The sequence below is a fragment of the Daphnia carinata genome, chromosome 1, assembly GCF_022539665.2.
Source record: "Daphnia carinata strain CSIRO-1 chromosome 1, CSIRO_AGI_Dcar_HiC_V3, whole genome shotgun sequence".
Taxonomy (NCBI): Eukaryota; Metazoa; Arthropoda; class Branchiopoda; order Diplostraca; family Daphniidae; genus Daphnia; species Daphnia carinata.
The window spans coordinates 1312869-1340794 of record NC_081331.1 but is presented as its reverse complement, the minus strand read 5'-3'; the positions used below and the strand labels follow the sequence as shown (position 1 = coordinate 1340794).

General features: G+C 41.2%; 3 protein-coding genes across 6 annotated transcripts in view; all 3 read left to right on the top strand.

The window, feature by feature from the left end:
- The window catches only part of LOC130692497 (neuronal acetylcholine receptor subunit alpha-7-like), a 42808-nt gene extending 32311 nt beyond the window's left edge, over nt 1–10497 (top strand). For 2 of the 4 annotated variants that reach the window (XM_059497432.1, XM_057515612.2), the window contains 8 exons: nt 319–428; nt 1233–1413; nt 1623–1698; nt 3350–3544; nt 5076–5162; nt 7937–8046; nt 8142–8442; nt 8536–10497. In XM_059497432.1, the coding sequence (XP_059353415.1) occupies nt 319–428; nt 1233–1413; nt 1623–1698; nt 3350–3544; nt 5076–5162; nt 7937–8046; nt 8142–8442; nt 8536–8780 (1305 nt within the window). In that variant the 3' untranslated portion in view covers nt 8781–10497. Of the gene's footprint in view, nt 1–318; nt 429–1232; nt 1414–1622; nt 1699–3349; nt 3545–5075; nt 5163–5848; nt 5933–6595; nt 6683–7936; nt 8047–8141; nt 8443–8535 lie in introns of all 4 variants that reach the window. The other 2 variants (XM_057515611.1, XM_059497433.1) reach the window with 2 other exon arrangements.
- A 2132-nt stretch (nt 10498–12629) lies between these two features.
- On the top strand, nt 12630–22351 carry LOC130692496 (acetylcholine receptor subunit beta-like 1). Its single transcript, XM_057515610.2, has 7 exons — nt 12630–13134; nt 17411–17547; nt 17623–17667; nt 17844–17953; nt 19495–19585; nt 19660–20793; nt 20862–22351. The coding sequence occupies exons 1-7, from the start codon at nt 13014–13016 to the stop codon at nt 21030–21032; spliced, it is 1809 nt and encodes a 602-aa protein (XP_057371593.1). The 5' UTR covers nt 12630–13013; the 3' UTR covers nt 21033–22351.
- Nucleotides 22352–26076: 3725 nt separating this feature from the next.
- Nucleotides 26077–27676, top strand: LOC130692185 (uncharacterized). Its single transcript, XM_057515261.2, has 3 exons — nt 26077–26328; nt 26393–26520; nt 26964–27676. Exons 1-3 carry the CDS (start codon nt 26078–26080, stop codon nt 27308–27310), a joined length of 726 nt encoding a protein of 241 aa, XP_057371244.1. The 5' UTR covers nt 26077; the 3' UTR covers nt 27311–27676.
- Nucleotides 27677–27926: the final 250 nt, after the last annotated feature.

The following is a 27926-nucleotide window of genomic DNA, read 5'->3' as shown; positions in this document are numbered from 1 at the left end:
GTCTCTAGAAATGTTTTACGTAATATCTCACGTCTAACCAGTATCTACGAAAATGGCTGTGTTACAACATTGACAGCCCCTTTTATAATTGTAAAAAAAATTTATTTAAATTGTACGTTAGGTCTCGATTAGACCGTGAGCAGGGACTCTGGACTGGTTGCATTTTCGCAGTAGTTTTGATATTTTGACCAAGTCACTAACCCGTTGCATTGAGCCATTAAATGTGGTCGTGTACACGCATTCTCCATTGATTTTCTTTTTTGTTTGTTGTTTTTTTTTTTCTTTTCTTTTTCGTCTCACGCCATTGAATCGGCACAGGACTGGAACGATTACAATCTGAGGTGGAATTCATCCGAATTTGGTGGCGTCAAGGACCTCCGGATCCCGCCCACTCGTATTTGGAAGCCCGACGTTCTGATGTACAACAGGTGAGCACTTTCCCTCGGCGTCCATAGCCTCTAGTCCCCTTCGCTTTCTCTATTTTTTAAGATTCTCTTCTCGTTCCTCCTCGGATTTCGTTCCTCATCATTGATTTGCTCTGCAGTATATATATATATATATATATATATAAATATGGAGGCGGTATAGAATGGCAGTGGGCCGTATTGATCCACTAGCTTTACGTGAAACACACTGAACAGTCGCCGTTCCAGCAAACGTTGCCCTATTTCTTCCTTATCTGTTGGTGTCCCTTTTTTGCCTCTTCCTTTGTTTCCATCACCATATGATGAGGCTTTTTAAAATAAAATGCCATTGGCCAAACAGGGATCACCACAGCCAGCAGCATATCGTATACACACCGTTCGATGCGTTGCCCAAGTTTGAGTACAAGTAACTCTATTTAGTTTTCTTATTCGATGTACCCTACGTGTGATGTCCTAATGTCCGATGGAACATTCAATCAATCGAAGAGGACGGTAGCAAAAGAAAAGGGCAAGATAGAAAAAGAGAGAGAGAGAGAGAGAGAGAGAGAGAGAGAAAGCAGGACTTGAAGATAAGACAGTGATAATAACAACATACGTAACATTTCCCCTTCTCCACTCGATCTTGCTGAGCCGGATCAGCTCCTTTTACACGATACTTTCTGACATATGTGTAATATCCGGTATCTATTTCGAATGATGACCTGTCCTCTTAAGCAAACCTAGTCTTTTTTCGTCGCCAATCACATTGGTGATGCAATAATTTGTAACTGTATGTAGCAAACGGTTAATCTGTTTGTTGTTGCGCAGTGCCGACGAGGAGTTTGACAGCACTTACCAAACGAACGTGGTGGTCCGGAGTAACGGCAGTTGCAGTTATCTACCTCCTGGTATTTTCAAAAGCACCTGCAAGATCGACATTACGTGGTTTCCTTTTGACGACCAAAAATGTGAGCTCAAGTTTGGCAGCTGGACTTACGATGGATTTCAGGTAATAGTGACACTCACATCCAACTAATTTATCCCTTCTATCATCAACTATTCATCTGTTTTCTTTTAAATTTTATGACAATCCACGAATTGAAAGAAATGCATTCAAACAACGTTAACCTAAAACCTAATTGATTCTATTTTTATTAAATGTTTTAAATACTCTACTCGTAAAACAAATGAGATTATTTTCATTATTTGGCTTTACAGTTAGATTTGACGCTGCAGTCGGAAGAAGGCGGCGACATTAGCAATTTCAATACCAACGGCGAATGGGATCTCCTGGGTATGGCCTTTGTTACTTGCTCGCACTACTTTGAACTACTCATTTTTCCTAATTCTTTTTTGCTCTTAAGTCGTGGCACTCATCATTTTCTTTATGTCGCTGCTCTTTACATGTATACAGAACGTATCTTAGCGCTCCCAGTCGGGCGAAGCATTTGCTGAAAATATGTAGATTTTTCAAGTGTTCATGTAGCAGGAACCAATTAGACTGCCTTGACATTTTAATGACGAGATTATTCAGTCCTTCACCCAATAAGGATTTGAATACGCCCCGTTGCCTTTTGGTTTTTTTTCCTTTAGTTTTCTGACATGATTAATAATATCATAGTCTTTATTTTCATTCGTGTGAGTTAGACTTCTCCTTGGGCACGTATATTGAGAACAAAAAAAAGATGATTTCACTTTTAGTACTTCTCCGGAAATCGAGAGAAAGATACTGCAGTAACAGTCTCAAGTGCCGAAGAAGAAAGTCTACCTCCCCACACCTCACTCTTGACACTTTGACAAAGGCAAATGAAAGTTTGTGATGTGACAAACACCTCATTAATGCACATTGCGCCATTGTTGTTGTGCGAAAGTGATGGTCTTGCGTATCTAGAGACGTTGCACTCGCAGGTAGATTGTTGATGTATTTATAGATATGTATCTTGCTTTTTCTTGCTCTAATTAATGCGTTTTTATTGTACTAACGGTAAGATAGCGTGTAATTGTTGTGAGCAAATTAAAGAAAAATCGCGGCCTCTGCTTGGGATTATTCCAGGATTTTGGGAGCCAGTTGGAAATTTGCTGTTTTCATTTGTAGGGAGGCAAAAAGGGATTCAACTATCATCCTTTCTCATTAGCTAAATAGGGTGGGGCACGCGGCGCGCTCGCCCAGTAAGTGCTTGGGGTAAAATAGAGAAATCAAACATGCCACTTAGGCACGTCTCTCAGGAATCTAAAAAGTATGCATTTACAAGTTTTCAACCACCGTTCCATCGTCATAGTTTTTTTTTTTTAACAAAACACAAAGTTGCTAATTTCGTTACAGCCGGGCACTCAACTACTTCGATAAATTCCAAAACATCGATAAAGTTATTCACCGAAACCACAGTGGATCCCCATCTTTTTTTGTTGTTATTTTACCTATTTTTTTTCGTCAAAAATACCTGTCAACTTTCGTAAAAGTTCAATTTCGAGTCCTACGTGCAAATTTCATCTTTTTCCGGTTTTCGTAGAATGCAAATTTCCATTTGATCTTCGTAGCCGTTAATTAAGTTGCCCAATAAAGCTCTTTCAAGAGATCTAAATGAAAGAAGAAAAGCTTAAAACTTAAAAAGAAATTTCGTTTTGATTTAAACCGTCTTCATCATAAATCTAAGCTATTAACACCACAAGGGAAAAAAAATAATCTAAAGATAATTTATTATTTTATTTTTAATACCCAGTATAATTAATAGCTATTTGTGGCATAAAGCATTGAGGCTGTTGCATGGAAAAAATAAGAGTGAGAAGCTTTTAGGAAGCATGACACTGCTCTTTACTGTGCACGTTTCCTTCTATGGCTCTTGTTCCGCCTAGCCGTAGCCATTAAATAACTAGCCCCTGATTGCTTTTTCCCTGTAAATTGATTAATGATGATAAATTTGATGACCTACGATGGTGAAAACCAGGAGTGCCTGGTAAACGGACATGGCAATACTACCCGTGCTGCCCCGAACCCTACGTGGATATCACCTTCACCATCGAGATCCGGAGACGGACACTCTACTATTTTTTCAACTTGATCGTTCCCTGCGTGCTCATTGCCTCCATGGCCGTCCTCGGTTTCACACTTCCTCCCGAATCTGGCGAGAAACTTTCTCTAGGTAGGCTCTAATGGGTTCTATATAACTGTGTTCATTATTTCTCACTTTTTCCCTTATCACATAGAAATGAGTTGATCTTTTCGTATTAATTTTTTGGGTCATTCTTCAATTATTTATCCAACATTTTCACACACGAAAAAGAAAGTACGTATTTCATTTCAGGATTGATATGGCGGTATATGGTCGTCCACTCCGAATGGCATCGCGTTGCCAACGCAACACAACTCGTTGAGCAAATTTGTTAAATGGCCGGCCTCTCAAATCCACACCGTGTCCCCCCTCCAAAGACCCGAATTGGTTTTTTACGCAAACGATGGCGATACGAAAGTAGCATTTGGCCGTCTGACGATAGCACAGCTGCAAACTATACGTGCATTAAAAAGTAGCCCATGGGCGATTTGGGACCTCGATCAAGGCAATGGCAATAGACTATATATTTGCTAATCCTCTATTTTACTGGCAATGTGCGCGCACCCATGACGAATGCAAACGCACGCATTAAGGGACTTTTTTTTTACAAAAAAAAAAAAATAGAAAAAAAAATAAATGCTGCGCAGCTGTTCTCTTCTGATACCGGACATTTCAGAAACGCCTAGTTCCATGCCAGAACGTTTAGGATCAATGACGCGAGTAAATTATCCGAAACCCATCGATGACCACTATAGTACCCCGTGCGTCGTTTATGGCGAAACACAGTCAGACAGAAAGAAAAGGACGTTCAATCCTGCGTTTAAATGCAACTAAAATCTATGAATCATACAATGAAATGCGAGGATCTTAACAGAATGACGAATTCGAGTGCAACGTCTATCCGGAAAAGTACATTTCTTTTTTTTTAAATATTACCAGTTGTTCTCAATTACGTTGAAAGTCGATCTCTTCCTTTGAAATAGTCGACAATTTCATGAGGACAAAAGTGTGATGCCATGTATTGACCAGGTTTGCCAGGCCAAATTTCCAGTCATTATTACACATGCTGTCCGGAGCCATACATCGATGCGACGTTCACGCTGCACATTCGCCGGCGAGCGCTTTATTATTGGTGCAACGTAATATTTCCCAGTCTCCTCATTGCATCTATGACGCTACTATCATTCACGTTAACTAACGATTGCGGATCCAAATTAACGCTAGGTAGGAGAAGAAACGTGGCGCTCAAAATTATGTATTGGAATTTTTTCTCTTGCCGTTCTAAAGCTCAGTCTACTAAAAGGATATCCAGCAATTGTTAACTTAATTTTTGGAAAACTAATGTTCGTTGCCAATATTGATTGTTTACAGAACGCAATCGAAGTCAATCGAAGAACTTTTTTCGCTGTACATACCCCCTCCTAGTACACGCGCGCATTGCATCGTTTAAACCTAATCGCAAAAAGGGGCAACGTTATTTTTTTCATTCTACTAACAACCATCTAAAAACCTTTTTTTTTGTAAATTATTACCTTCTTTTTATTTCAATTATTACTTTGACTCTCTTTTAAACTTTTTTGTTCGTCCGTCGTGGATTAATTTTTACTTCTTGAATTCATAGGCGTTACAATTTTGCTCTCCTTAACCGTCTTCCTAAATATGGTGGCCGAAACAATGCCGGCAACGTCAGATGCAGTTCCTTTATTAGGTAGTCAATCGGTGGTATAATAATGAATGATTACGACGGAGGTGATCCTTTGGTTACTCTAAACCTCGACCGAAACTTCCATTCCAGACCGTTTCCTTTATTTTCTAATGCTCTCTAACTAAACCTTGATAACAATCATCCCATTTCCTTGCCCCATTCTCCCCCATCAAAAGCTCAAAATGATTAGCGACGAGGCGGAGACAAATGACCAATGAAACAAAAGAGAGGCTGGCCTGTTACTTGATTTAAAAATGTTTTTTTCTGCTGGAGGAGGGTCGAAAAATTAAAGAAGCAGATGGGCGTCATTGCCTAACGCCTACTATCAATCTATATTCTATTACACCGACGAGGGACACGGTGACAACTGGCTTCTGTGCCCGTAGATAACTATTTAATATCTATGTGCATTTTTTTTTTTCTGCCCTTGTTGTCGTCCTTGTGATTGCGCGAGGGAAACTTGAGGGAGAAGCTGTAATGTTTTGTAGACGTGTTTTATTTTTCAACATTCTGACATTTATTTGAACTATTCATTATTTCTTGTCTTAACTGGTGCTTCGAATAATGCTAAGACCATTAGACCTGTAACGGGGACGCTAGATGGCAACCCTTATTGATTTTTTGAAACCCACTTTGTATATCTTTCTCGCTTTCTCTCCTCGTCTCCACCTTGCCCGATCACCTACTAGGTGTCACCGTGCTCCTGTCGCTCACCTTCCTTTTAAACAGCGTCACCTCTTCCATGCCGCCGGCATCTGCACAGCCTCTCATAGGTAAAACCCAACGCATTGGCACAGCGAAACCCATAGCCCACCTTATTTTGTCCTCCTATTCCGACACCCTCGTATTCTTCTAAGTTTCATTTTCGACCCTTTTTCTTTACACACACAACAACAAAAAAACCCACAATCAAATCTCTTTGTAGCCATCACGAATGGATGCTTCACTGTATAGCAACCAGTGTTACTTGGCGGTGGAGGAGGCTATGCAACTACCGTCCATTCCTGTGCCCTCCTTTTTTTTCTCTTTTCACCAGCGCGTCATTGATTGTTCTTCACCGTAGTCCCAACGCGAAATGTGTGCACAAAGACGCGTACGCACAATTGCATACAATGCTTCGTTATACACTTATAGCATCAAAGTACTAATTCAACGACTTCTGCTTTTAGATTGTCTGGGGAAGTACAGATCGCTCGAAAGTTGACGGACTAACGACATGTCGCATACTACTACAACTACTACTGCCATTTCTAAGCTTTGTAGCAATGTGGTTTTATCCTATGGAGCTTTTCAGTTTGAACTAAAGTGCGCATTGTTTTCGAGTTGAGCTTTAGTTGACTCGCTTTGTGAAGATAATTGCTGCTCTGTGATGTGAGCGAGTAAAAAACTACGCGTGCCTGATGTCGATTCAATTTTTCTTTCCGATTATGATGCAGGTGTGACCATCCTGCTATCACTAACTGTCTTTTCGCTCATGATATACGACACCTTGCCCGAAAGTTCGGATGCCGTCCCAGTCTTAGGTTAGCTTTGTCATTTATCAGACGCTGTGTATGTTGTGTACCTTTTTCATAAGATGATCAAACACCTGTGCGTTATGAGAACTAAAGCATTCCTTTTTTTTTACATCTAATGAACAATGAATTGTTTTCCCGCCCGAATATAACCGTAACTCGAACTACAAAAACCCGTTTCACTCTGAGCATAAGTTTTGGTTTACGTTTGTAAAAATTGAGATAATTAAAACATCAATCATTGGATGACACTGATTATCCCCCTCCCCAAGAGGAATGCTTTTGCATATCTTTGAAAGGTTTTGAAGTTTTATTTCAAAAGATTTTTCACCCCAATGACGTGATTTGCAATTAACTTTATTCCAATCAAGTGCAGTATTTAACAAATTCCCATCACACCATTTAATTGCATGTGCTACGATTTTTCAAAGAGCATATTACCATTAATGAAATTTCAATGAAATTTTTTTTCAGTGATGATGCCAACTAGCGTTTCGTGGACAAAATTCATATTCACTTTGTTTCAACTACCTTTCATAAAATCCTTACTTTTCCCCCTTTTACTCCTTCCTTTCTCTCTCTCTCTCACTCTCTCATTATCAATTCTGTTTTCTACCTCTTGCTTTCTTCCCGTTTTCTCTCTTCCCCATAAAAACTTATCTGATCACCTGAACAGAAGAAATCAAAATTTATTTTAAAAGAATAATAGCGATATTTTGTGGGAAAACATTTAAAATGATTCTCTCGATTTGAAATCACGATGCAAAGCTGGCGTAAGAGATTAGTTGATGTTTCGTTTAAACAAGAACAAAAAATTGTACCAATGATGTGACAACTTCAGTAAAAATTAAGGTTAAAGACGAACGCGCCCTCCTCCCAGTGGCCAAGTAACACGCGGCTTTAGAATGATGTATAAATGGTTCATAAATGCCGAATGAGTCGGGGCAGGCCACCAAAAAAAGCAGAGCATGCAATCCAAAAAGAAACCGAACTAAAAATTCGTTGAAAACCTGACCCGCCCCTAAACCGTTCCCATTATTCACAACCCCAAAGTCGCCTGCTTTTATATCACCTTCGTATATTCACTTGTTTGTGTCGTTGTTGTATATTTGTTGTTGCTTTTCCTGTTTGTTTGTTTGCTGTTTCTATTGCACTGGTAATGGGAGCTATTCTCACGATTGTTCTTTATTATTCCCCTGGCTTTTCTTTCCATGTACCAACTTGGACGTCCCCTCGCACCGCCAAACCAAAAAACAAAAATAGGAACCTATTTCAATTGTATCATGTTCATGGTGGCCTCGTCGGTGGTTTCAACTGTGCTAATTCTCAATTACCATCATCGCAATGCTGATACTCACGAAATGGCCCCATGGGTAACTATAGGACTAACATACAAATTATTTCATTTTAAAAACTGGCTTATGTTTTGGTTTTGTTTCCTATTATTGTGGTACGAATATGAATCTAGGTCCGAACGGTGTTCTTGCACTGGCTGCCATGGGTCTTGCGGATGAGCAGGCCGACTGACAAGGACGATCAAAAGCCAGCAGCAGGTCCAGCGGCCAACAGCAAACAGATTAAAGACATTGAAATGAAAGAACGCTCGTCGCGAAGCCTCCTGGCTAACGTGCTCGATATTGACGACGACTTCCGGCAGCACAGTTGCACGCTCAGCTCAGTCGGTAGTGGCATGGCCCTTAGTATGGGAGTGCCCACCGGGTTCCCAAGAGTTGTCTCCACTCCTAGTGGAGGTCTGGGGCCTAACCAGGGTAAGATTAAACGCGGTTGGTATTACCATTTGAAGTTGCATGCTATTTTTGAAACCATTTGGGCTCACCTTCTTTTTCTTTCGACTGCATTAGGTCAAGACGAGACCATATCGCTGCACAACTGCTTCGGCTCTCATCGTGAACTATCGGGTATCCTCAAGGAGCTGCGTGTCATCACCGACAAGATACGAACCGACGAAGAAGAATCACGTGTGTGCAATGACTGGAAATTTGCTGCCATGGTCGTCGATCGTATTTGCCTGATCCTCTTCACGCTCTTTACCATCATTGCTACTATAGCGGTCCTTTTTTCGGCTCCGCACATCATAGTCCCTTAGAAGTGGAAGAAGAAGAAATGCTAGTAGGAGAAAGAAAAGAAAAACAAAAATTCTCTTATCTCTTCTAAATAGCCTACGGCTCAGTCTTAGCCATTTTCTTTAACAAGAAAAAGGCAGAAATCTCGCCTAACCCTAATCAAGAGGTGCTCCATTTTCCCAGTATTTTTTTTTTAATTTTTACTAGGAAACTTGGATCACTCTTGGACAAGTGTTCATCCATCTTCGTCTTCGAGGGCTAGTCGGACAGGCAGCAGCGGTCATCCATGGCAGTAGTATAAGTTCCCGGAAGTTCTTTTTGTTTTTTATTTGTATTTCTTTGTTTTGTTTTTTTTGTGTTACTGATGGAGAAGAACGTAATCGTACGATTATAGTGCGATCGTTCTTTCGAATAACATAGAAATAGATTAACCATGTGTGTAGGTTTTTCCAATTTTGCCTCAGGCTTTTCCTTCCGGTTCTGTTCTGGATTCTCCTTGTAAAATCCAGTTCTTCGTCTGCTGTGTATCTCTTCATCTGTTTATTGCTCTATTCACACTCCTTAAGGGTCTACCATTGCCAACCTGCTCCCGCTCTATCTCTTCCTCTACTAGTAGCAGCACGTTAGTCGTGTTCTGAGCCCCAGAAGAAGTTCGTAGTCTATCAACGAAGCACTTTCGCTTTCTCCCTCGACTGTGTCACATGTTTTTAAAAAATGGGTAGAAAGTATTGATACTACTTTTCTTGGAACGTAGGAATGATAACATTGGCAAATCCAAATCACTGCTCTCTATCATTTTACTCATTCCTCCCGCCAATGACAACGGCTCAACGATTTCCTTTGGAACTTTAAACACACATATATATATACAGTATGTTGCAAATGTCGACTTCTCTCTCAATCAGTGCTTCCTCGTCTCCTTCTATTATTGTCACCTTATTTGATTTTAATTGTGCGTTTGTCTCTTTTCTTCTTCTTTTTTTTTTGTTTTATTACGGTTCCTGTTTGTTATTTCTATCCGTGACACTTGATTATCAATGATGAAACTCTTTTGAGGCACTTTGTATAGCTGTACACACGTCCAGATGCCTACTTTCTCATTCGTGTGTGTGCGTGTGTGTACGTTATTGGCTGCTGACGTGCAGAAATGTTATCGTCTCTTTCACATCCGCAAGAAACGTAGCCATTTTCAAACCAGTTGTACCTCCAAAAGATTGTACAGCGTATGTTGACATTTTTCTTTTTCGACTGATTTCTCCTTTTCATGTCGTTTTGCCATGGATGGAAGGAATCAGACTTCGCGGTTATTATTATTAACTAACTCGTTACATACGTTTCGTTTTTAGACGAATGGATTGTGCGTGTACAATCACGAGTATTTTAGCCTGTAGATCAGGCAGGTTTTAAATTAATACGTACGCCACCCATAAAGCGTACTCACCATGCCAAAAAAAAGTTGATCAATCGTTTTTACATAGTAATAATTATTTTGGCAGAAGGGTAGTGTATTTGTAATGCAAGTAGGATTGTTTGTTATAGCCACAGGCTATAAGGCAGTATCTTTAACAAGAAAATATAGAAGTAGAGGTTTTTCTTCATCTGACTCGTTTGGTTGTCCGCGCATCTATTTCTATTTTTCATTTTGGCTCTTCTTCTCGTTTCTGTTCTTTCTTTATTCTCATCTTCGTCCTCTACGCCTTGTTTCGTCTGTTATTTCAATCAAATATAATATTGAATATATTGTACAATATTTTGCGATTGCGACCCGAGGCCGATATGCAGAGCATAACCAAACAAGACAAGCAAAAGAGACAAGAGTTGTAGGGATGATATAGAGGGAATAATCGAGCACTTCACGTCACAATACTGAATGGATGGCTCAAAAAAGAAGATGTCTTATAGTTGGAAGAGCAACCCATATTTTGATCCCTGTTTCAATGATACTTCATAGTCCTATTTCTTCTTTCTATAAGTCAGTAAAACAGAACGAGAAGCATTCTATAACATTTTAATTTTATTTTAGTTGGCCAATGGCCATCTATGCAAACCAAAGAAATCCATCTGAGAGATGAAGTAGCGATACTGGAATGCTCACACACTGCGAAAGGACCAAGAAACTAGATTCATTGAATCCTCGCCCAAGGATTTCATTTGTACGATACACCAAAGAATTCTTGGTTAAGTAAGAAGTTTTTGGACAGATTGAAAAAAGGCAGCACAGTGAGCGATACATATTATCTAACACACTGAGCATTTGCTTGAAAACTATTTTTCTTCGTTTCATTCTTTTACCGTCTCTTTCTAACGTCGCATTCATCAAAAGGATTAGTGACATAAAAACAGCGATTATTCTTTAAAACTTTAAGACAATACTTTGATGACTGTCTGATTGCGTCTTATAATAATAACACCCCTATTGTTGCCTTTCTCTTTTATATGAAACCTCCTATGTTATTTAGTGTGAATGGAATTAATGGTGTGTACGAGAAAGACAATAAGCGCGCGTCTCAATAATATTGTTGTTGACAATACAGTCGGTATTAGCCTATGTGCAATTGACAGTGCTATTATTCCATTGATCAAATTTGAACGTTTTACATTGCCAATAACGTCAAACCAAACGGCAAGTTTAATGTAACGTTTGGTTTTTAAATGTAACATGTATGGTGACATAAGGTATGGAACGCCCTTAATCAAACACAGAATTACGAACATGTCATCAGTTTTCACATTGATTTTGTATAGATGTTTAAAACGGTGGAATCAAAGTGGGTTTAGTTCAAGAACTTTGAATTAGAATAAGTCAAAAACTGTAAGACTCACGTGAAAACGAAATCCATTTTTGAGATTCTCGTCTAATTTTGAATCAAAATCATGCATATAGTTTGCTATACTTTGATATTAGCAAAAAGCAAAAGAAGCTCAAAGTAAGCCAGACTTTTTAAGCCCGACTTCTTAAGCCCAACTTTTTGCATAAAAAGTTGCCTTAAAATTCCGACTAGGAATTCGATAAAACCGAACCTTTTTTAACTCAATGATTCTGAATAAAATATTACTTTTCTTTCTTATCATGTAGATTTTTTTAATAAAACGGGTTCAACATACGTCTAAAAAGAACGAAATTGAATGGTAAAACTAGAGAAAGGGGGTTGTCAAAGGAGGTTTCGTAATAAGTAGCAGCTTTCCAAACTATTATCCGGCTTTTAAACATTTTTCATAGGCCTACATAGAAAATCCTTTTGGCTTTCTCCCCTATACAAACACAACCGGCTGCTGTATATGTATGGGCGCGGTCGCATTGATCGCAGACTCCTCACGCTTTTACTCTCCTTTTCTCCTTCCCTTTTCCTCTCATTTTTACCCTTTCTCTATTTCTTCTACATTACTTCATTTCTCTCCTTTCATCTCTTTCCGGTTTCCACGACTCTCTCTCTCTGTCTCGGTCACATTTTGATATTTGTCTGCCATAGCTTCCAACAACTGCATCAAAGTGAATAAATATTTAACACTATACTATGCTTAAGAATATAAACGAGCGAAGCTTGAAACAGATTGGCCAACATCCATTGTTTTAGCTAATAAAGACGATAACCTGTGACAGGAACGAATGAATAACGATTCTGCTGGAAGAGTCGCCTATTATCGATAAAAATGACGTAACAGGGCATCGATAGCCACCGGTAGTGTGAAACGTACAATTGACAAGCGAGCAGAGGTCATATTTCACGATCGTGGACGTATATGAGATAAGGATGGGATGAGGTGCTCATGCGCGTCCCTCACCCTACCGGAGGGTTGCGCATCAGCTGCTGCGCCGCGTCCTCGTTGGATCGTCTCCATTCCCTGCAGCATCCGTTTTCTTCCGGCGCTGTTCCTAGTGAGTTTCAGGCTGATTATCATTGAACGCCGAGAGTTGAGAAAGAACGTGTTCGTGTGGCCCCGGTTCGGTTGTTTTGAGTATGAGTTTGAGTTGAGATCTCAGTTGACCGTCACGCTATTGCAACGTCTAAGGAAGAAAAGCCGGGCAGAAAAAGGCGGATGTCAGTGGCGTTAATCAATGCCACACAGGAAGAAAGATCAACTAAGTGGACAAGACAAGCTCTGTTCTTTTCCAGCATCCGACCGCCTGTGTGTAGTTTAGTAGGTCTGGATCTCGTGCGCCATGACAAACAGCCTTTGATGAGTGAAGCGGAATATAACCAATCTGAAAACGTGAAAGAAACAAACAAGTGAAGTGAGGAGAAACGAACGGAAGAATGAAATTGCTCAGTCTGAACCGTGGATGCTTCAATGCCGCCATGGCAACAACGAGAAGTGCTTGGGGTGCCAGAGCTGCTGTGTTAATCGTGACGTTGATGGCCCTCTTTGCCGGTCAGGGTAAGTTGCAGTGTTGCCAAATGCTACCTAGGATATTCTTGATTATTGCCGTCTCTTTCAACAACCAAATCCTTCCGACTTCGCTCTCCCTGGATCATCTTTCATGGCTCAACGAACAATCCCTTTCCAGACGAAATTGATTTCTCGTTCAATCAGGAAATGAGAATCTCATTACGAATGTTATATAGAACTGAGGTTATTGTTTTTCAGCCAAAATCATAGCCCATTGCGCATACCAAAAAAAAAAAAACGACAGTCTCGTTGAAGGCGAAGGTGTTCAAGCAAAACATTTCTGAAAATTAAATGAAAGCGAAACAGAGTTTGATGACTCGTTACGGAAAAAAAGAAAGAACAGTGCGTTCGTTAATTGTCTGACTAGTTTACCCCCTAAAAGTTGACGTCTATAGATTTGAACGTGAAGGCAGTGTCTGGGTCTATAAGACACAGTTTTTGTCGAACATTTCAGTCGCATCTATTCTCCAACACTCCGATGGGAACGAAAAGTCGGCAGATGGAGTCTTTCAGACGTCACCCTGTCTCGTTTGTTGGCTGAATTGGAAGTCTCAACGGACACTGAAAAGTTGCGGCTGGGCGTCGTCAAAGTCACGCTCATTCTTATCTAGCATTGCCGCATCGTCTCAGTCCTTGTTGTCTTGAAACCCCCTATAGTATGCTTTCGCACGTTTAACCCCCACGTCTTCCCATCTTCTTTTTTCATCCGTTTTTCAACTTCATTGTTCCTTGACAGGCGCAGTGTTACATAACGCTCCAAATAACGGGGTATTGTAGTAGCACGAATGCCAGCATACCTCAGTATAGAAATCGCGTAATTAAACCATCTAATTTCAGTCGGAATGCAGAGAAACGGTTACACGAAATATTTGGCATTTCGCCCTTGTGTTATGGGAGGGGTTAACTACCTCCAGATTGCTGATATGAAATCCATTTCGATTACTAGAACGTTTCCCTGAATGCCCTCTATCTTTGTTCACTTGCCATTATTTCTCATGTCCGTGGTTTTCCTTGTACAACTAATGTAATGAGAGGAATAGATGTGGAAAGAGAGAGTACGGGTCGCTAGGCTACGGTAGTCTACATCGTCCCCCTCTGCGACTGCTACAGCTGAGAGAAAAGGGAGAGTCGAGGCGGAACTATCGATTGTTGTTGCCCGGCAGGAAGCCCACCCTATTGGCTGCTGCATACAGATCGTGAACGGGAAAAACGCTGCCCTGGAAATAAAAAGCTACCAGCTGCCGGAGACGTCCGCTGATTTTGATTTGTACGTTATTTCAAGCAGAGAGTATATACCGCCTTCAAAGGCCGGCTAAATGCGCTGTCCACTAGTCCGAATGGCAGACCGTCTCTTTTAAAAGAAACATAAATCAATAGATCTCTAAACAAAAATGTGGATCAGCTTTATAAAAAAAAAACCCATTAACTTCTTTCAGTGGAGTTTGTGATTTTGGCTGTCATCTCCGAGTGAGTGATCAGCACCCGAGTATTGACATTCGTATCGATATGAGCTAGCTGTCAGGTCAGTCACATAGCAACTACATGTAAATACTTATTGAAGCATCGCGTGTGCTGATCTTGTTCTCATATTCAGCAATCCGTTCTCTTTGACGAACCGCCAACACGCTTAACCAGTCAACCATGAAGATTTCAGATTTTAATAGATTGTACAGGGTTGTTGCTGCTGAGCTAAAATAGTCAAACAGAGTACTGCTGGTAAGTTTGTTTCTAAGTCGAACATGTCGGCTGCCCCAGCATAGAAAAACAGCTGGTTGCAATCATGTGAAAATTTCCTTCTGTCTTTGAAGAGACGAGAGCAAAGAGCTTTTCATGGCTAACGAAGAAAAACGTGCCACCAGACCCTCTTTTACGTATACATCGCGGCCGGTTCCGTTTGCTTTATTTTCTCTCTTTACTCTCTGTGAACGGTTTAAGTGCTCGAAAACAGACGAGATTCCATATCCAGCATTACGTGCCGGTGCGCTCGCCGTCATAACACGCTAACTCGTTCATGTTAAATGAAAAATGGAAGCAGAGATGAGACGTTCCATCATTAACAAGAGGCGTACACTATTACGTAATAAACGTCGAATACCTTGCTCATCGGTCTAACGTTCAATACGAGCGAAAAGTAATTATTTCCTTCCTACGTTGGAACAGATTGCTTTCACTAAGCGAGGGTATTAAGGTACAATTTGTGAAGGCCAAAAAAAAAAGCCAGTTTGGTCTAATCAAAAATGAAAAGACGAATTAAGCTCTGACCATCCGATAAATTGAAAACAAAAAACTGTGCAATCTGCTGGATCCCATTTTGCTACGACGACCGCGACCACGTCTTTTCCGCGTCTGTGGATCCTGCAAACGTTTGCAGCCACGTCAAACAAAGAAATAAATCAATAGCGTAAATAGCTACGCTGTCTACATAGCCGAATTGTCTATAGATATAGCTCTCTATACCTACCAACAGTTCAGATGGATGTGATGGATCGTAAGTATAAAAAAAAAATTGGAACGTCGAGACAGATGAGATGCGAGAGCCATTGCGTTTTTCAGTCGTTCAATAAATATTGACGTCGTTTCTTTGCTTATCATTTTTATCTTTATTTCGTTACATGTAGTAGTATATACATTTTTTTGTTTTCTATTTTCCTTTTTTATTTGCTTGCTCACGTGTGTACAAACAAAACTTCAGGGAAAAGCAAAGCGACAAAAGGGGAGGCTAAAAGAACACGGGGAGATCGCGAGCTATACATAAACAGGAACACAAGTAAGGCTACAATCAACGCAGATGTAGAAAGCAGGCAAGAAGGAGGAAAAGAAACAGTGGAGTCCAACTAGACTTGGTGAATCCATTCAGACGAAGCGATAGAGCCTGCCGGAAAAAGGAAAAAAAGGCCACTGCCGAAGCTGCTGGAAGTGCAGAGAACCGAAGGATCTCCGAAAATATCGATCGGTCCGAGCGAGATGAAGAGGAAACGAACGATGAAAGAAAACCAATATCGAATGGAAAAACAAATACCGCGATTCTTTTAGACTAAGATTCTCTTGACGACTCTCTTTCAGGCTTGATTGGTATTTTTTACACGACTCTAGACATTTCTTCTGCCAAAACAAAAGCTCCAGGTTGTAGTGCTTCATCTGAAGGCAACTCCCCTGAACAGGAGATGCCTTTGTTTTTTTTGCAGAATCCAAATGTGACACACGTTGAAAAATAAGCTCATTAAGAAACAGGTGAAACCTAAGTACAAGTGGAAACTTGAGACATTCAGCGAGTTGATCGTGCGTTAACACTAAGGGTTCTTTAGCGTCCCTAACTTGCAGCTGCTCGCTGGCAGAAAGTCAACTCTTTTGGCCGATGGAGTTGCACGTTCGTTTCCGAACCACAAGTTGGATGTTCTGGTCAACTTAGCGTTTGTATTTGCAGCTAAAGTTGAAATCGATAGATGCACACACATAGACTGCAAACAATGGCACATCCATATATCTTCGTAGACACAACCCCCTAGTCCCATTATATGAGTGACGTCTCTCTGCAATTTCGTATTCCGCGTTGCGTACCAGTTATGGCTTGTCAGCTATATGGACTGACATATTTTTATGGGAGGGCGAAGTTTTGCTTTTGTCACGATCGAATGAAACAGACACAAGAAGAGGACGACAGGGAAAAATTTCGAGCAAAGACGTAGGACCATTGAATACATACATGATGATGTAGTCCCAGAATCTCTCCGCCTCCTATTTGGTAGGATCACCGGGCATTAAAGGGAAACAATCGACTTTCATCTCTTCGAATCGAGTCCCACATACCCCTTCGCTATATAGCTCCGATGTATGTATTAATAAGAGGGAAACGTTGGCTAGTCGTATATACGTCTGCATCAATCATAAGCGATGGCCATCGAAAGGAAAAAACCCATTCAACCGTCTGTTGTTGCAAAAGTAATGGACGTTGTCCAACGAACCGGAACTCGGAATACACGCATATTTGCATGCAAACAGTGGATGCAGTTAGTATACACTCGAAGGTTGACGTACGTCATCACCTTCACAAGATCACACACATTCATGCAGCTTCCCTAGCATAAACGGGAAAAAGCAAGCCCACAGAATGCAAGTCAATCAAAATAAAGAAACCATCGATTTCTGAGAAAGAAATCGATCGATCGCTTCGCTTGCCGAAAATGGTCGTTACAAAAACTATTGTAGTTTCTTTTTACTTTAACCAGAATTTTTGCTATTTTACTTTTAACACGTGTGCACATAGGATCTTGTTCGGAAGACGAGGAACGGCTGGTTCGCGACCTCTTCCGCGGCTACAACAAGCTGGTTCGGCCTGTCCAAAACATGAGCATGAAAGTCGAAGTCAAATTTGGACTCACATTCACGCAGCTCATCAGCGTCGTAAGTACACTTATCAATATATGCATAAGTGATTGACCATAATCCTTGGACGTTTTCTTGTCTCCTTGAATGCAGAACGAAAAAAACCAGGTGATGAAATCCAACGTTTGGCTCCGAGTGGTAAGTTCTCTTTTCAATGCCGTTTTCTATAGTTGGGTCGTTACGTTTCCGTTACCTTTCGGGCGACACGGATCATTCGTAACGAAATTGGAATATGATCAATGGCTGATGTCGTGTTGACCTGATTGACTCGTTCAACACCGTTTTATCTCATTTTTTCCCGTTCATTAAACCAGACTTGGCAGGACTATCAACTGCAGTGGGACGTGGCGGATTACGGTGGTATCAACGTTCTTCGCTTGCCGCCGGATCGCGTATGGAAGCCCGACATCGTACTTTTTAATAAGTAAGCCTCTATTTTCGTGGGAAGACCGTGCCCTTGTTTTTCCTCGTTTCTGTGATGTGTGGATCCCGATTTGCTGTTGTGCCATCTCCGGCTATTACATTACGAATGTAGTGCCGACTGTTGGTGAGAGGCAAGATTGGTAGACTTTCCTTCCTAAGAGGGCCCTCATAGGTTTTGAATCGATTGCTGGCACTCAGTTGCGCATCAGTTACAGAAGAACGATATGGTTGAAACGCCTTCAAGCTGAAACTTGTGACAAAACGTAATGGGCTGAATTGGAACCTTTTTTCGATGAAATGGGCGCGCAAAGTGGGCAAAGCCTTGCAAGCGAAATAGAATGAAAAAATCCATAGAGAACAAGTGGGAATGCGAGCTTTTGGAAGTATCTTCATGGTCGGTTGATTTGTGTTATTAGCTTTTTTTTGTTGCGTGATTCCGCTAGAAGAGGAAACCCTATTCAACCCTATCAATTATTGAATTTTTTTTTTTTTTTACTCTCCATTGCTGTTGGTATCCTTTTGCCTTTCAGTCCACAGTTAAATTTGGGTGGCTAAAGAAAAAAGAAAAAAAAAAGGAGGAACAATGGTTTCGGCTTTTCGTACCTCAAAATTACCATCACCTTGTGATCGTTCGCTTCCAAACAACATCACGCAGTTCTGTTCTTTGAACTTTGATAAACAGAAACGTAAACGCAATCATTCCCTATGGTTATTCTTGTACCATTGTGGTTCCTCCATTTTTTTTTTTGGACAGCAAGCATCGTTCAGAATATGCGTTAGAAAAACTGATAACACTTGAGGCACAAGAAACCGAATAAAGCAGAAATGAAAATGCATAAATATCAGTTATGGAATTTGCGATGGCTCTGTCACCCAGTTGCAATGTAACGAACGGTAGCTTGCATAGCGTAGTGGGAAAGAAATATGGCATGTATGCGTGTATAAACGCAATAAGATTAAGGATGTGTCGTATATTTTAAATATTATATAACTCCTCTGAGTAGGGCTATTGCCCTGTAAATATTCGTAGCTCGTCGTTATTCTCCCTCGCTGTAGTATCGATTTTGACCTTCCTGACTCCTCCCTTCCGCGTCTTCAATAAATTTCCTTTTGCTTTCTCCCACCCACACGTCTCTCACAGAAGGGATGTGTAATAGTTTATTGGTGTGCTACACTGAAGGGAAAAAAAGGCTAGAAAGCCAAAAGTAGGTAATAGAAAGAGAAGGGCGAATAAGTAACGAACCACGTGGATAAACACGATAAGGCTTTCGCAGTTGACATTGCGTCTTGCGGTCCTTCCAATCCGATATTTCATTCTACCGCATCTTTTATACTGTCGAATTCATTCGTGTAAAGTGCCTTGCTTGGTACTTTGACACAATGACAACACAAATAAGCAGAAAAGAAAAAAAGAATCCCGCAGAACAGTCAATGTTGATTTTTGAAATTGCTCTTGAGTTTCAAGTAAACAGATACAAGTTTCGACGTTTCACGCAAGGCACTGATTAAACTATACTTGTCTTTTTCTGAAACCGATCTCAGCGCCGATGGCAACTACGAAGTTCGCTACAAATGCAACATTCTCATTTATTCCGGTGGTGAAGTCCTTTGGGTGCCTCCCGCCATCTATCAGGTACGAAACATTGACAATAGAAATTCACCAAATCCTTGTAAACGAACGGAATAAAATGACGGCGTGAAACACAGAGTTCGTGCACGATCGACGTGACGTACTTCCCGTTCGACCAGCAGACATGTCTCCTGAAATTCGGTTCGTGGACGTTCAACGGCGACCAGGTGTCGCTGGATTTCTACCTGGACAAGCATCACGTCGACTTATCCGATTACTGGAAATCCGGTACGTGGGACATCATCGAGGTGCCGGGCAAGCGCAACGTCCACAACCACACGAAGCCGACCCAGATGGACATCACGTTCTCCATCACGATCCGGCGGAAGACGCTCTTCTACACGGTCAACTTGATCCTGCCGACCGTCCTCATTTCCTTCCTTTGCGTCCTTGTCTTTTACCTACCGGCCGAGGCCGGCGAGAAGGTGACGCTAGGCATCAGTATTCTCCTCTCACTTGTCGTGTTCCTCCTGCTCGTCTCCAAGATCTTGCCGCCCACCTCGCTCGTCCTCCCGCTCATCGCCAAGTATCTCCTATTCACTTTCATCATGAACACGCTCTCCATCCTCGTCACCGTCGTCATCATCAACTGGAACTTCAGGGGGCCGCGGACACACCGCATGCCCAACTGGATCCGGGTGGTCTTCCTTAAATATTTGCCAGTTCTTCTCTTGATGAAACGACCTAAAAAAACGCGCCTCCGGTGGATGATGGAGCCGCCGGCCGGTGGCTACGGCAGCTACGGCAATTTCGGCGGAGGAGCAACTGCGGCTAGCACGACCAGTATGGGTATGAGCATGAGTATGGCCGGCGGGATGAGCACCTCTTCTTCCGGCATGGGTCAACCTCCTCCACCGCCTCCACCACCTCCGCCTTTGCTTCCTTACCCTTCAGCCGGCGGCGCGGCAGGAAAAATGGAAGTGATGGAACTGGCCGACTTGCATCATCCCGACTGCCGGATGAGCCGACAGAACAGCGAACAGCTGCGGGAAAGAGAGCGTGAACATCACGATCCGCATTGCTGCGAACGACTGCACGCCACCTCGTCCAACGAGGAACTCATGAATCTGAACGAACGGTCGGCTGCAATCGGCAGCCGCGAAGTGCTCGAACCGCCCGAAACGCTCCTACTCACTCCGGAGGCATATAAAGCCACCGAAGCTGTCGAGTTTATCGCCGAGCATCTGAGAAACGAAGACGAATACACGCAGGTCAGTATAGCATTCGTTTCTGTCCTTTTTTTTCTTAATTTTTTAAGTTAATTTTTGATATTTGACAGATTCGCGAAGACTGGAAGTACGTGGCCATGGTCATCGATCGTCTGCAGTTGTACGTGTTCTTCGCCGTGACGACGGCCGGCACCATTGGCATCCTCATCAACGCCCCTCACATCTTCGAATACGTCGACCAGGATAAGGTCGTACAGATGTATCGGTGGGAGACCGGCTAAGTTCGCAATTAGTACGAACGGTTAACCCCAAAAAGTCAACGAGCAAACGAGCGAGAGATCCCACTCTTACCCCAAACAGTACGTCATCTTTTTCCATGTTGTTGCATTTTACATAGTCAAATCCCATCATCCCTTTCTTTGGTATATTAATACATGATATAACTAGTCTTCTCATCCCCCCACCGTCATGCGTGTGCGTAATTTGCGTTGTCATATTCAAAAACCCATCGACTTCTTTTTTTTTTTTCAAAACCCGTTTTTTTTGTCTGGCTGCCAATGATTCCCCACTCGTTTATCTGTCCTTTCTCTCCTCGTGGCGTTTTGTTTTCCACGTGTACAGAATATAACGAAAAACAATAACATTGGAGGAAACAAAAGCACTCGAAATAAAGCCCTTACCATGTCTCTGTTCTCTTCCGTACCACTGTTCCTCTTCCTTGTATTTGGGTATTTAAACACACACTCGTTCATGTATACAGTACATCAAGTTTCAAAGAAATGTTTGCAACTCTCTGCCGTGTTGGTGATGGCTTTTTATTTCACTTGCGTATTTATCCCCCCCCCCCCATCCCTTTCTGTTTTGACTCATACTTTCTCGTCCCACTCATGTTTTTAGTTGGTAGATTATTAGGTGCTTCGGTTTGTATTCACATTCGTATCGACTGTTCATCGCCGTCACTCTGTCTTTACTTGTGTGTGTTAAATAAACACACCATGCCACGCAAGGAAGTTATTATTCTGAAAGAGAAAAAGACAGCGAAAAACAATCCGATTATATACGAGACATTTGTAGATGGATCAATGTTTGCTGTGTCTTTCGACATGAAGAGATCCTTAAGCTCCCACGCTCCCTGTTTGGACGTTCAATGATGATGGTGTTCATGACGCATTGATGTGATCTTGTCGGATAATTTTTTTTCCTCCTTTTTTCTTTGCCCGCCCAACTTTAATGCTGACATGCAGTAAGAAATAAGACTTCAAAAACTGTGTGACATGTATGCTTGCTACTGCTCGACAAAGTTTTGAAATCTTTATTTTAGATGTCGAAGAAAAAAATACTTACATTATGTATGGTGGACAAGAACTGGCATTGTAGCATACTCATTTTTAACAAGTATTTTTTCCCGCAGAAGATGACCCACCTCCTTTGAAAACAGCAGTGTGCATTACAAACAAACAAAACATAAAAAGAATACTTGGTTGACACTCTCTTCCGTGTTTCAATGTTTCTTCATTTTGTGCCAAATTGCAGCTGTGTTCTTGTACGTCAAATGATGGCTATGAAAATGATGATACAGCAGGTTATATACATAATGACGACACTCTTCTTTTCATTTTCTATGTTATTTTTTTATATATATACGAGCAAATCATCTGCATATGTACCCTGCGATGTGTTTAATTATTCAGCAAGCTACTGGTTCTCATTCGTATTGCAAATGCATTCGGCATTAGATTGGTCCACATTGGCAGGCCAAAGAAAATGTTAATTTCATTCTCCCTATTTTGTTCTTTATCAAGCGAGTGTCAAATTGATGCGTTTAAAATGTGGACCCACATGTACAAACAAGCTAAAATGCAGGATCATAATAATTAGTCTACGTCAGGCAATAATTTCCTCAGACCGTTTCCATTTCGTATATCAGAAGCAAACAAAATCGCACAGTATGACAAACGGCCAGAGTTGGCGTGTGTGTTGGTAAACAAACATTTGATTCCTTTTTCTTTCTTTTACGCGATATTATTGTACGATCCCATCATTTATCAAACTCCACTCTAAATGTTAGAGATATGACCTCTACATTTCTTTGTCCGAATGTTCTGCACTTGGGAGACTTGTTAAGTTGTATATATAGCGCTTTTAACTTCCGAAAAAGAATTGCCTTTCCATTTTCACCAAAGAAAAAGAAAAAAAATTGCAAAGAAATTTTTCTTGATATATTTTTACATCACAGTTAAAAGATGGGACAATCTTACTGCAGAGCTTCAATCGTGGAGAGTTGCTCCTTATTTTGTTATTCAACCAACGTACATCTCTTTCACCCCGGCCCGATATAGGCGCATATATACACATGAAGACAGACGGCGACGGGCGTTAAGAGCTGGTGGGGTTCTCCTTCTCTTTAATCCGTGCCAACATCCCGAGCGCAAGAGCAGCAGCAAACTTTCGTCCCCGGGATCAATCAATACCCTCGGCGCGCACCCGACGCGTTGCTGTTGTACTGTACCACATGTGCACATATATACACACATATATATATATAGACGTAACACACGTACTATACACACTGCAAAAAGGGAGGGGCTACTTTCGTTTGTTCTCTTTTTTCTAAAACTTTATCGCCTATATAACTTTTGCTCAATGCTTGTTTCACCATGCTTGTATAGGGTATCTCTGGCCAGCTGAAGCGAGTTCCGGCTCCTCTGTACAATTCTTTCACATTGATGAACTTTTTTTTTTTTGCGTTATAGAAGAAGGCAAATACAAGAGAAAAGAAAATAGATATCTTTATGTACCCATATAGTGTAGAGGCAAAACGCAGGGTTTTTCGTTTGTTTCGTAATGGATGTTTTGGCCCTTGGTAGTAAGAACTACATTTCACCATCCATTCACTGTATGCTACAAAATGATTTTAGTATATAAGGGGGGAAAATGTTCCAGTTCTCATGTACCACCAGAAGGGGCGACAAATGGAAAGAAACGCTTCTGAACATGGGAAGTTTGAATTCAAACTGTTCTTGTATATTTTCAAATAAATCATTTGAAAAAAGAGACATTTGAAAGGATATGGAGAGCAGTAAAAAGGCGGCTTGATGTAACATTTGATGTGAGTAGAGTGCTAGTTCCATTTATGTACATACACGACTACTGTCTATAGCATAGGTCTGCGTGAAACGTGCGAGCGTGACGACTCGACTTGGCGAGATGTCGGTCGGGAGACGGCGTCCTTTTCATTTCCACGGTTCGTTTGTGATACTGTCCGTCTATTAAATGAACGAAATAAGAAACAAAAACAAAATGTAGAACACGTTACTCCTCATAACATCAAAGCTAAACAACTAAAATAGGAAAAACTCTTTCAGCTACAGAACGTCACTATTGGCGTTAACATGTGCGGATCTTTGTGACGTAAATAAATGAAATGAAAACTATTATTTTCTTAAAACCATTTTCGTGATACTCACTTGATTTTTAATCGAAATCAAGTATAGTTTGCTGTAGTCAAATGTGAGTTTTAAAAAAACGAAATATGCCTCACTTTAAGCCTGACGTTTTATACCTATAAAAAAAGACTTGAAAATCTGACTTGAAATTTAAGGAAACTGTGTTATAACCAAAACTAAACGCTGATCCCGAATAAAATATTAGTTTTCCGCTCCGGTTAGCTGCGTTTTGAATAAAACGGGATCAAAGTCGTTTTTTATCCCAACTACTTTGAACTTAAGTAGCTCATAAACTTTAATCCTAAATCAATGGTGAAACAGAGGTTGTCAATAAAGGAACGGGGGTAAAATGGCGTTTCATACTTAAACATTTGTAAAAAGAATTTTTCGCTTCAAACGTCCTGATTCTCCTTTTTTCCCCACTGCAAGCAAAGAACGACGAGCGGACTTGATCTTCACTTGAGCACCAGCGATAAGATGCTAGGGCTGCTCTACTGGAAAGCTAAAGGTTGGGACTTTACGGTTTAGACGCTACGACCTTCTTTCCCTCTCCACGCATTCGAGTTGGCCTTCAAGATTTTGTGCTTGTCTGCACCATTGACGCGACCGAACTTTTGGACTATAGAACACTTGCGCATTTATGCAGGCATTGCACAGTATTTTGGGCTCAAATGTTTCCTTCAATATTACCATCTTTTTTGAATAATCCTCTATGATGCCCGATGGCAGTTAAGCGCATATGACTGCATATGACTACAATATCAACATGTATTCTGGGACGCTATAGATTTTAATATCAGTATTTTTTACTTAATATTTTCATTACTGTTTAACACGAACATCACACCATTGTTAAGCGATAAGCTTGATGGGCACACGAAAAGAATTGTTCGCTTTAGCTACCGATTAGCCCGGCAATCCCTTGAGAAACAGTCGAGTACGGAGATGCTAAATGATGTAAGTACATCTCCTACGTTGATGATATCGAATCAGTCAATGCCAACACATTACTAATGTGTCAAGTGTCACCCATATCCGAAAAATGTCTCACGGGATTGAAATAGATAGCCAGCTATCAAAGAGTGGCAGGCTATATCAGCCCTCGTAGTAGATTACACGCTGGAGGGAAGTACTAGATGACAACAATGAGTAGAACAATTATCATCCTATAGAAGGTTGAGTATAACAACGACAGCAATTTGTCATAAAGCCAAATTTCTTATTTATTTATTTTTCTCTTCATCTACGGAAAACGTGGAAATATGTTAAGTGCCAGCCACCAGCGGATCATGTAACGAGCCAAGGACTGCAAATGAGGAGGGATAATGAAGAGCAAGCCATCGATTTATGGAGAAAAGATTCGTTAGTATTCTTGGATAATTTGGTTCCAGGAGACTTGCTGCGGTTCTGCTAGAATAACGATGACGTCGTCTCACTTTGTTGAAGAGCACGTCTGAAAAAGCCTTTCGCAGACATCCAATCAAATTAAAAGGAGAATTTGCTAAAAACCTTTGCGCTCGTCCAATCGAATCATGATTTTCTGAGAAGCATCGCTGAAAAATTAGGCAGCCACGTAGAATAACGGCCGATGCTTCGTGACTCTCATGGCAATATTACTGCAAATAGGTCAGACGTAAACGCAAATTGCAATTAGGGACGACGAAGTTCTTGTTGTGTCCCAGATTATTCGCGAAAGACCAACCATTCGCCTTGGCCGACATATCGATGATGGATTCCTTTACAGAGCCTATCACTCACATCGACGATGCAAAAGGTAATGAAGGCGGGTAAATAAAAAGAGTGAACAGAAAGAGAAAGGAATAAGTAAATCCAACAAAGCTATACACCAACCGTCATACGCTGCGTAACACTCGACAAAGATGAGCAAAAGGAAAACTCGTTTGCCATCAAGATGTGTCATTTTTCTGATGTGCTTATGTTCCATTCCGTCCTGTTCGTCGGCAACCAGCGGATCTAACATTGGTGAGACTTTTGCTGAAATCGCGTGGAATGTGATCGGAGTCATACGTCGCATTCGTCACGGATCGAACACCGCGGACGTTCGCCAGGAAGAAAACGAATCCCAACTCGTTCTCAACGACCCCCGTTTTCTCTACGAAACTTTTTACAGGTTCATTTCGGTCAGAAATGAAATTTATTTTTTAAATCGATAATATTTTTTTATTCAATATAAGAGATGACGACAAAGATGAAAAGGCCAGTCATGGAGAAACAGAGCGCTCCAATCGTCATGGCAACAATCCTTTGCTGCGGCTGTGGGACATCCTTGAAATTGAGTACAATCTCCGACGACTCCGACGAGGTAATCAGTTCTTTTTCTCCCTCTCCCACTTATATAATCATTCCTCATCTCCATCTCGAATATGTTCGAAAATGAACACATTTTTTTTCTGTGTATATCTACCCTGAAAGTGGGTCCGACACGAAAGAAGTCAAACACGAATATCGGACAAAAATACATAGGACGTCAATGGCTTCCTCTATTGCTCGACGTGTTAACCCAATGGACTTCATGTATACGTCTCACAAACAGGATTGTCTCTGTTATGGGGTGGGATCATAGTACACAGAAAAAGCGACTTCAGATTTTTATTTCTCCTTCAATCTCTGTGATGGTATTCGCATTTTTTATATTGGTTGGAAAGTCTTTCGTTGCACACGTCAAAGATGACGGAAATCTCATTTCACGGCGGCACGTCATCTATCGTCTTTTCATGTCACGTTTGCTTGTGTATATGTTTCCAGACGCACGGCTGTCCGTCACTGATGGCCAAAAGGCAATCGATGAATCTGCTGTTGCAGCAACACCAGCAACCGGCGATGCGCCGTCCGTCCCCTCCGAGGAAGCCAAGAAGATGGGAGGAGCCGACGGTGGAGGATGCAACATGGCCGACCATAAGGACGGTTCCTCCACGGGCATATCCGGGGACTCCGCATGCTCTGCCTCCATCCAGCGGTCACCGCGGCAAGTTGCTGAAGAGCTGGAACCCTACGTGCCCTATTTGGGCTTCATCTTCTACTCGTTCCCCATCTTCTCCTTCACGCTACCTTTCGGCGGCCAACTGAAGCTCTTTGGCTACGATTTCATTTAATCGTGAAACGGCAAACGGTCGTAAAAATGGGAGAGAAAAAAAAATATTCCATACATTTTAGAGATCTCAGGGTTTTTAAATGTTTGACGTCATTGCGATAGATGCGCGTTGCGCAAAAAAAAATGACCCTTCACTTTTTACGTGAAATCTCTTCATCATCTCAGCTGGCCTCAACTTGTTTCAATTTTCACATTTTTTTTATTTGTTTTTGTTGTTCTTGTGTTTCTTTTTCCCCTCCTGGTTGGCTTCAATAAAAATGCGACGATTACCTAACGTAAACTTTTTTTTCGAGTCTGTCTTTTACCACCTGCCATAAAACAATTTGTTGCTATCGCCTTCCACAGGATTTTGCCGTCTGCGTTTAGTAAAAGAAAAAGGAAGGAAAAAAAAAATGCCAAAATTTTCTTGACGTAGACAGTAAATAATGACATAAATACATAAAGGCGGATGTGTATAACATACTTTTGAAAAAGAAAAAAAAACACAAAAACAAATATCCAACCAAAGAGACGTAAGGTGCTTGAAGACGTTCACATTATTCACGATTTCATTTTCTTTATCGTTGGCTGCTGCTGCCGCACGTCAGCAAAAATACACTCACTGCATACATGCACGT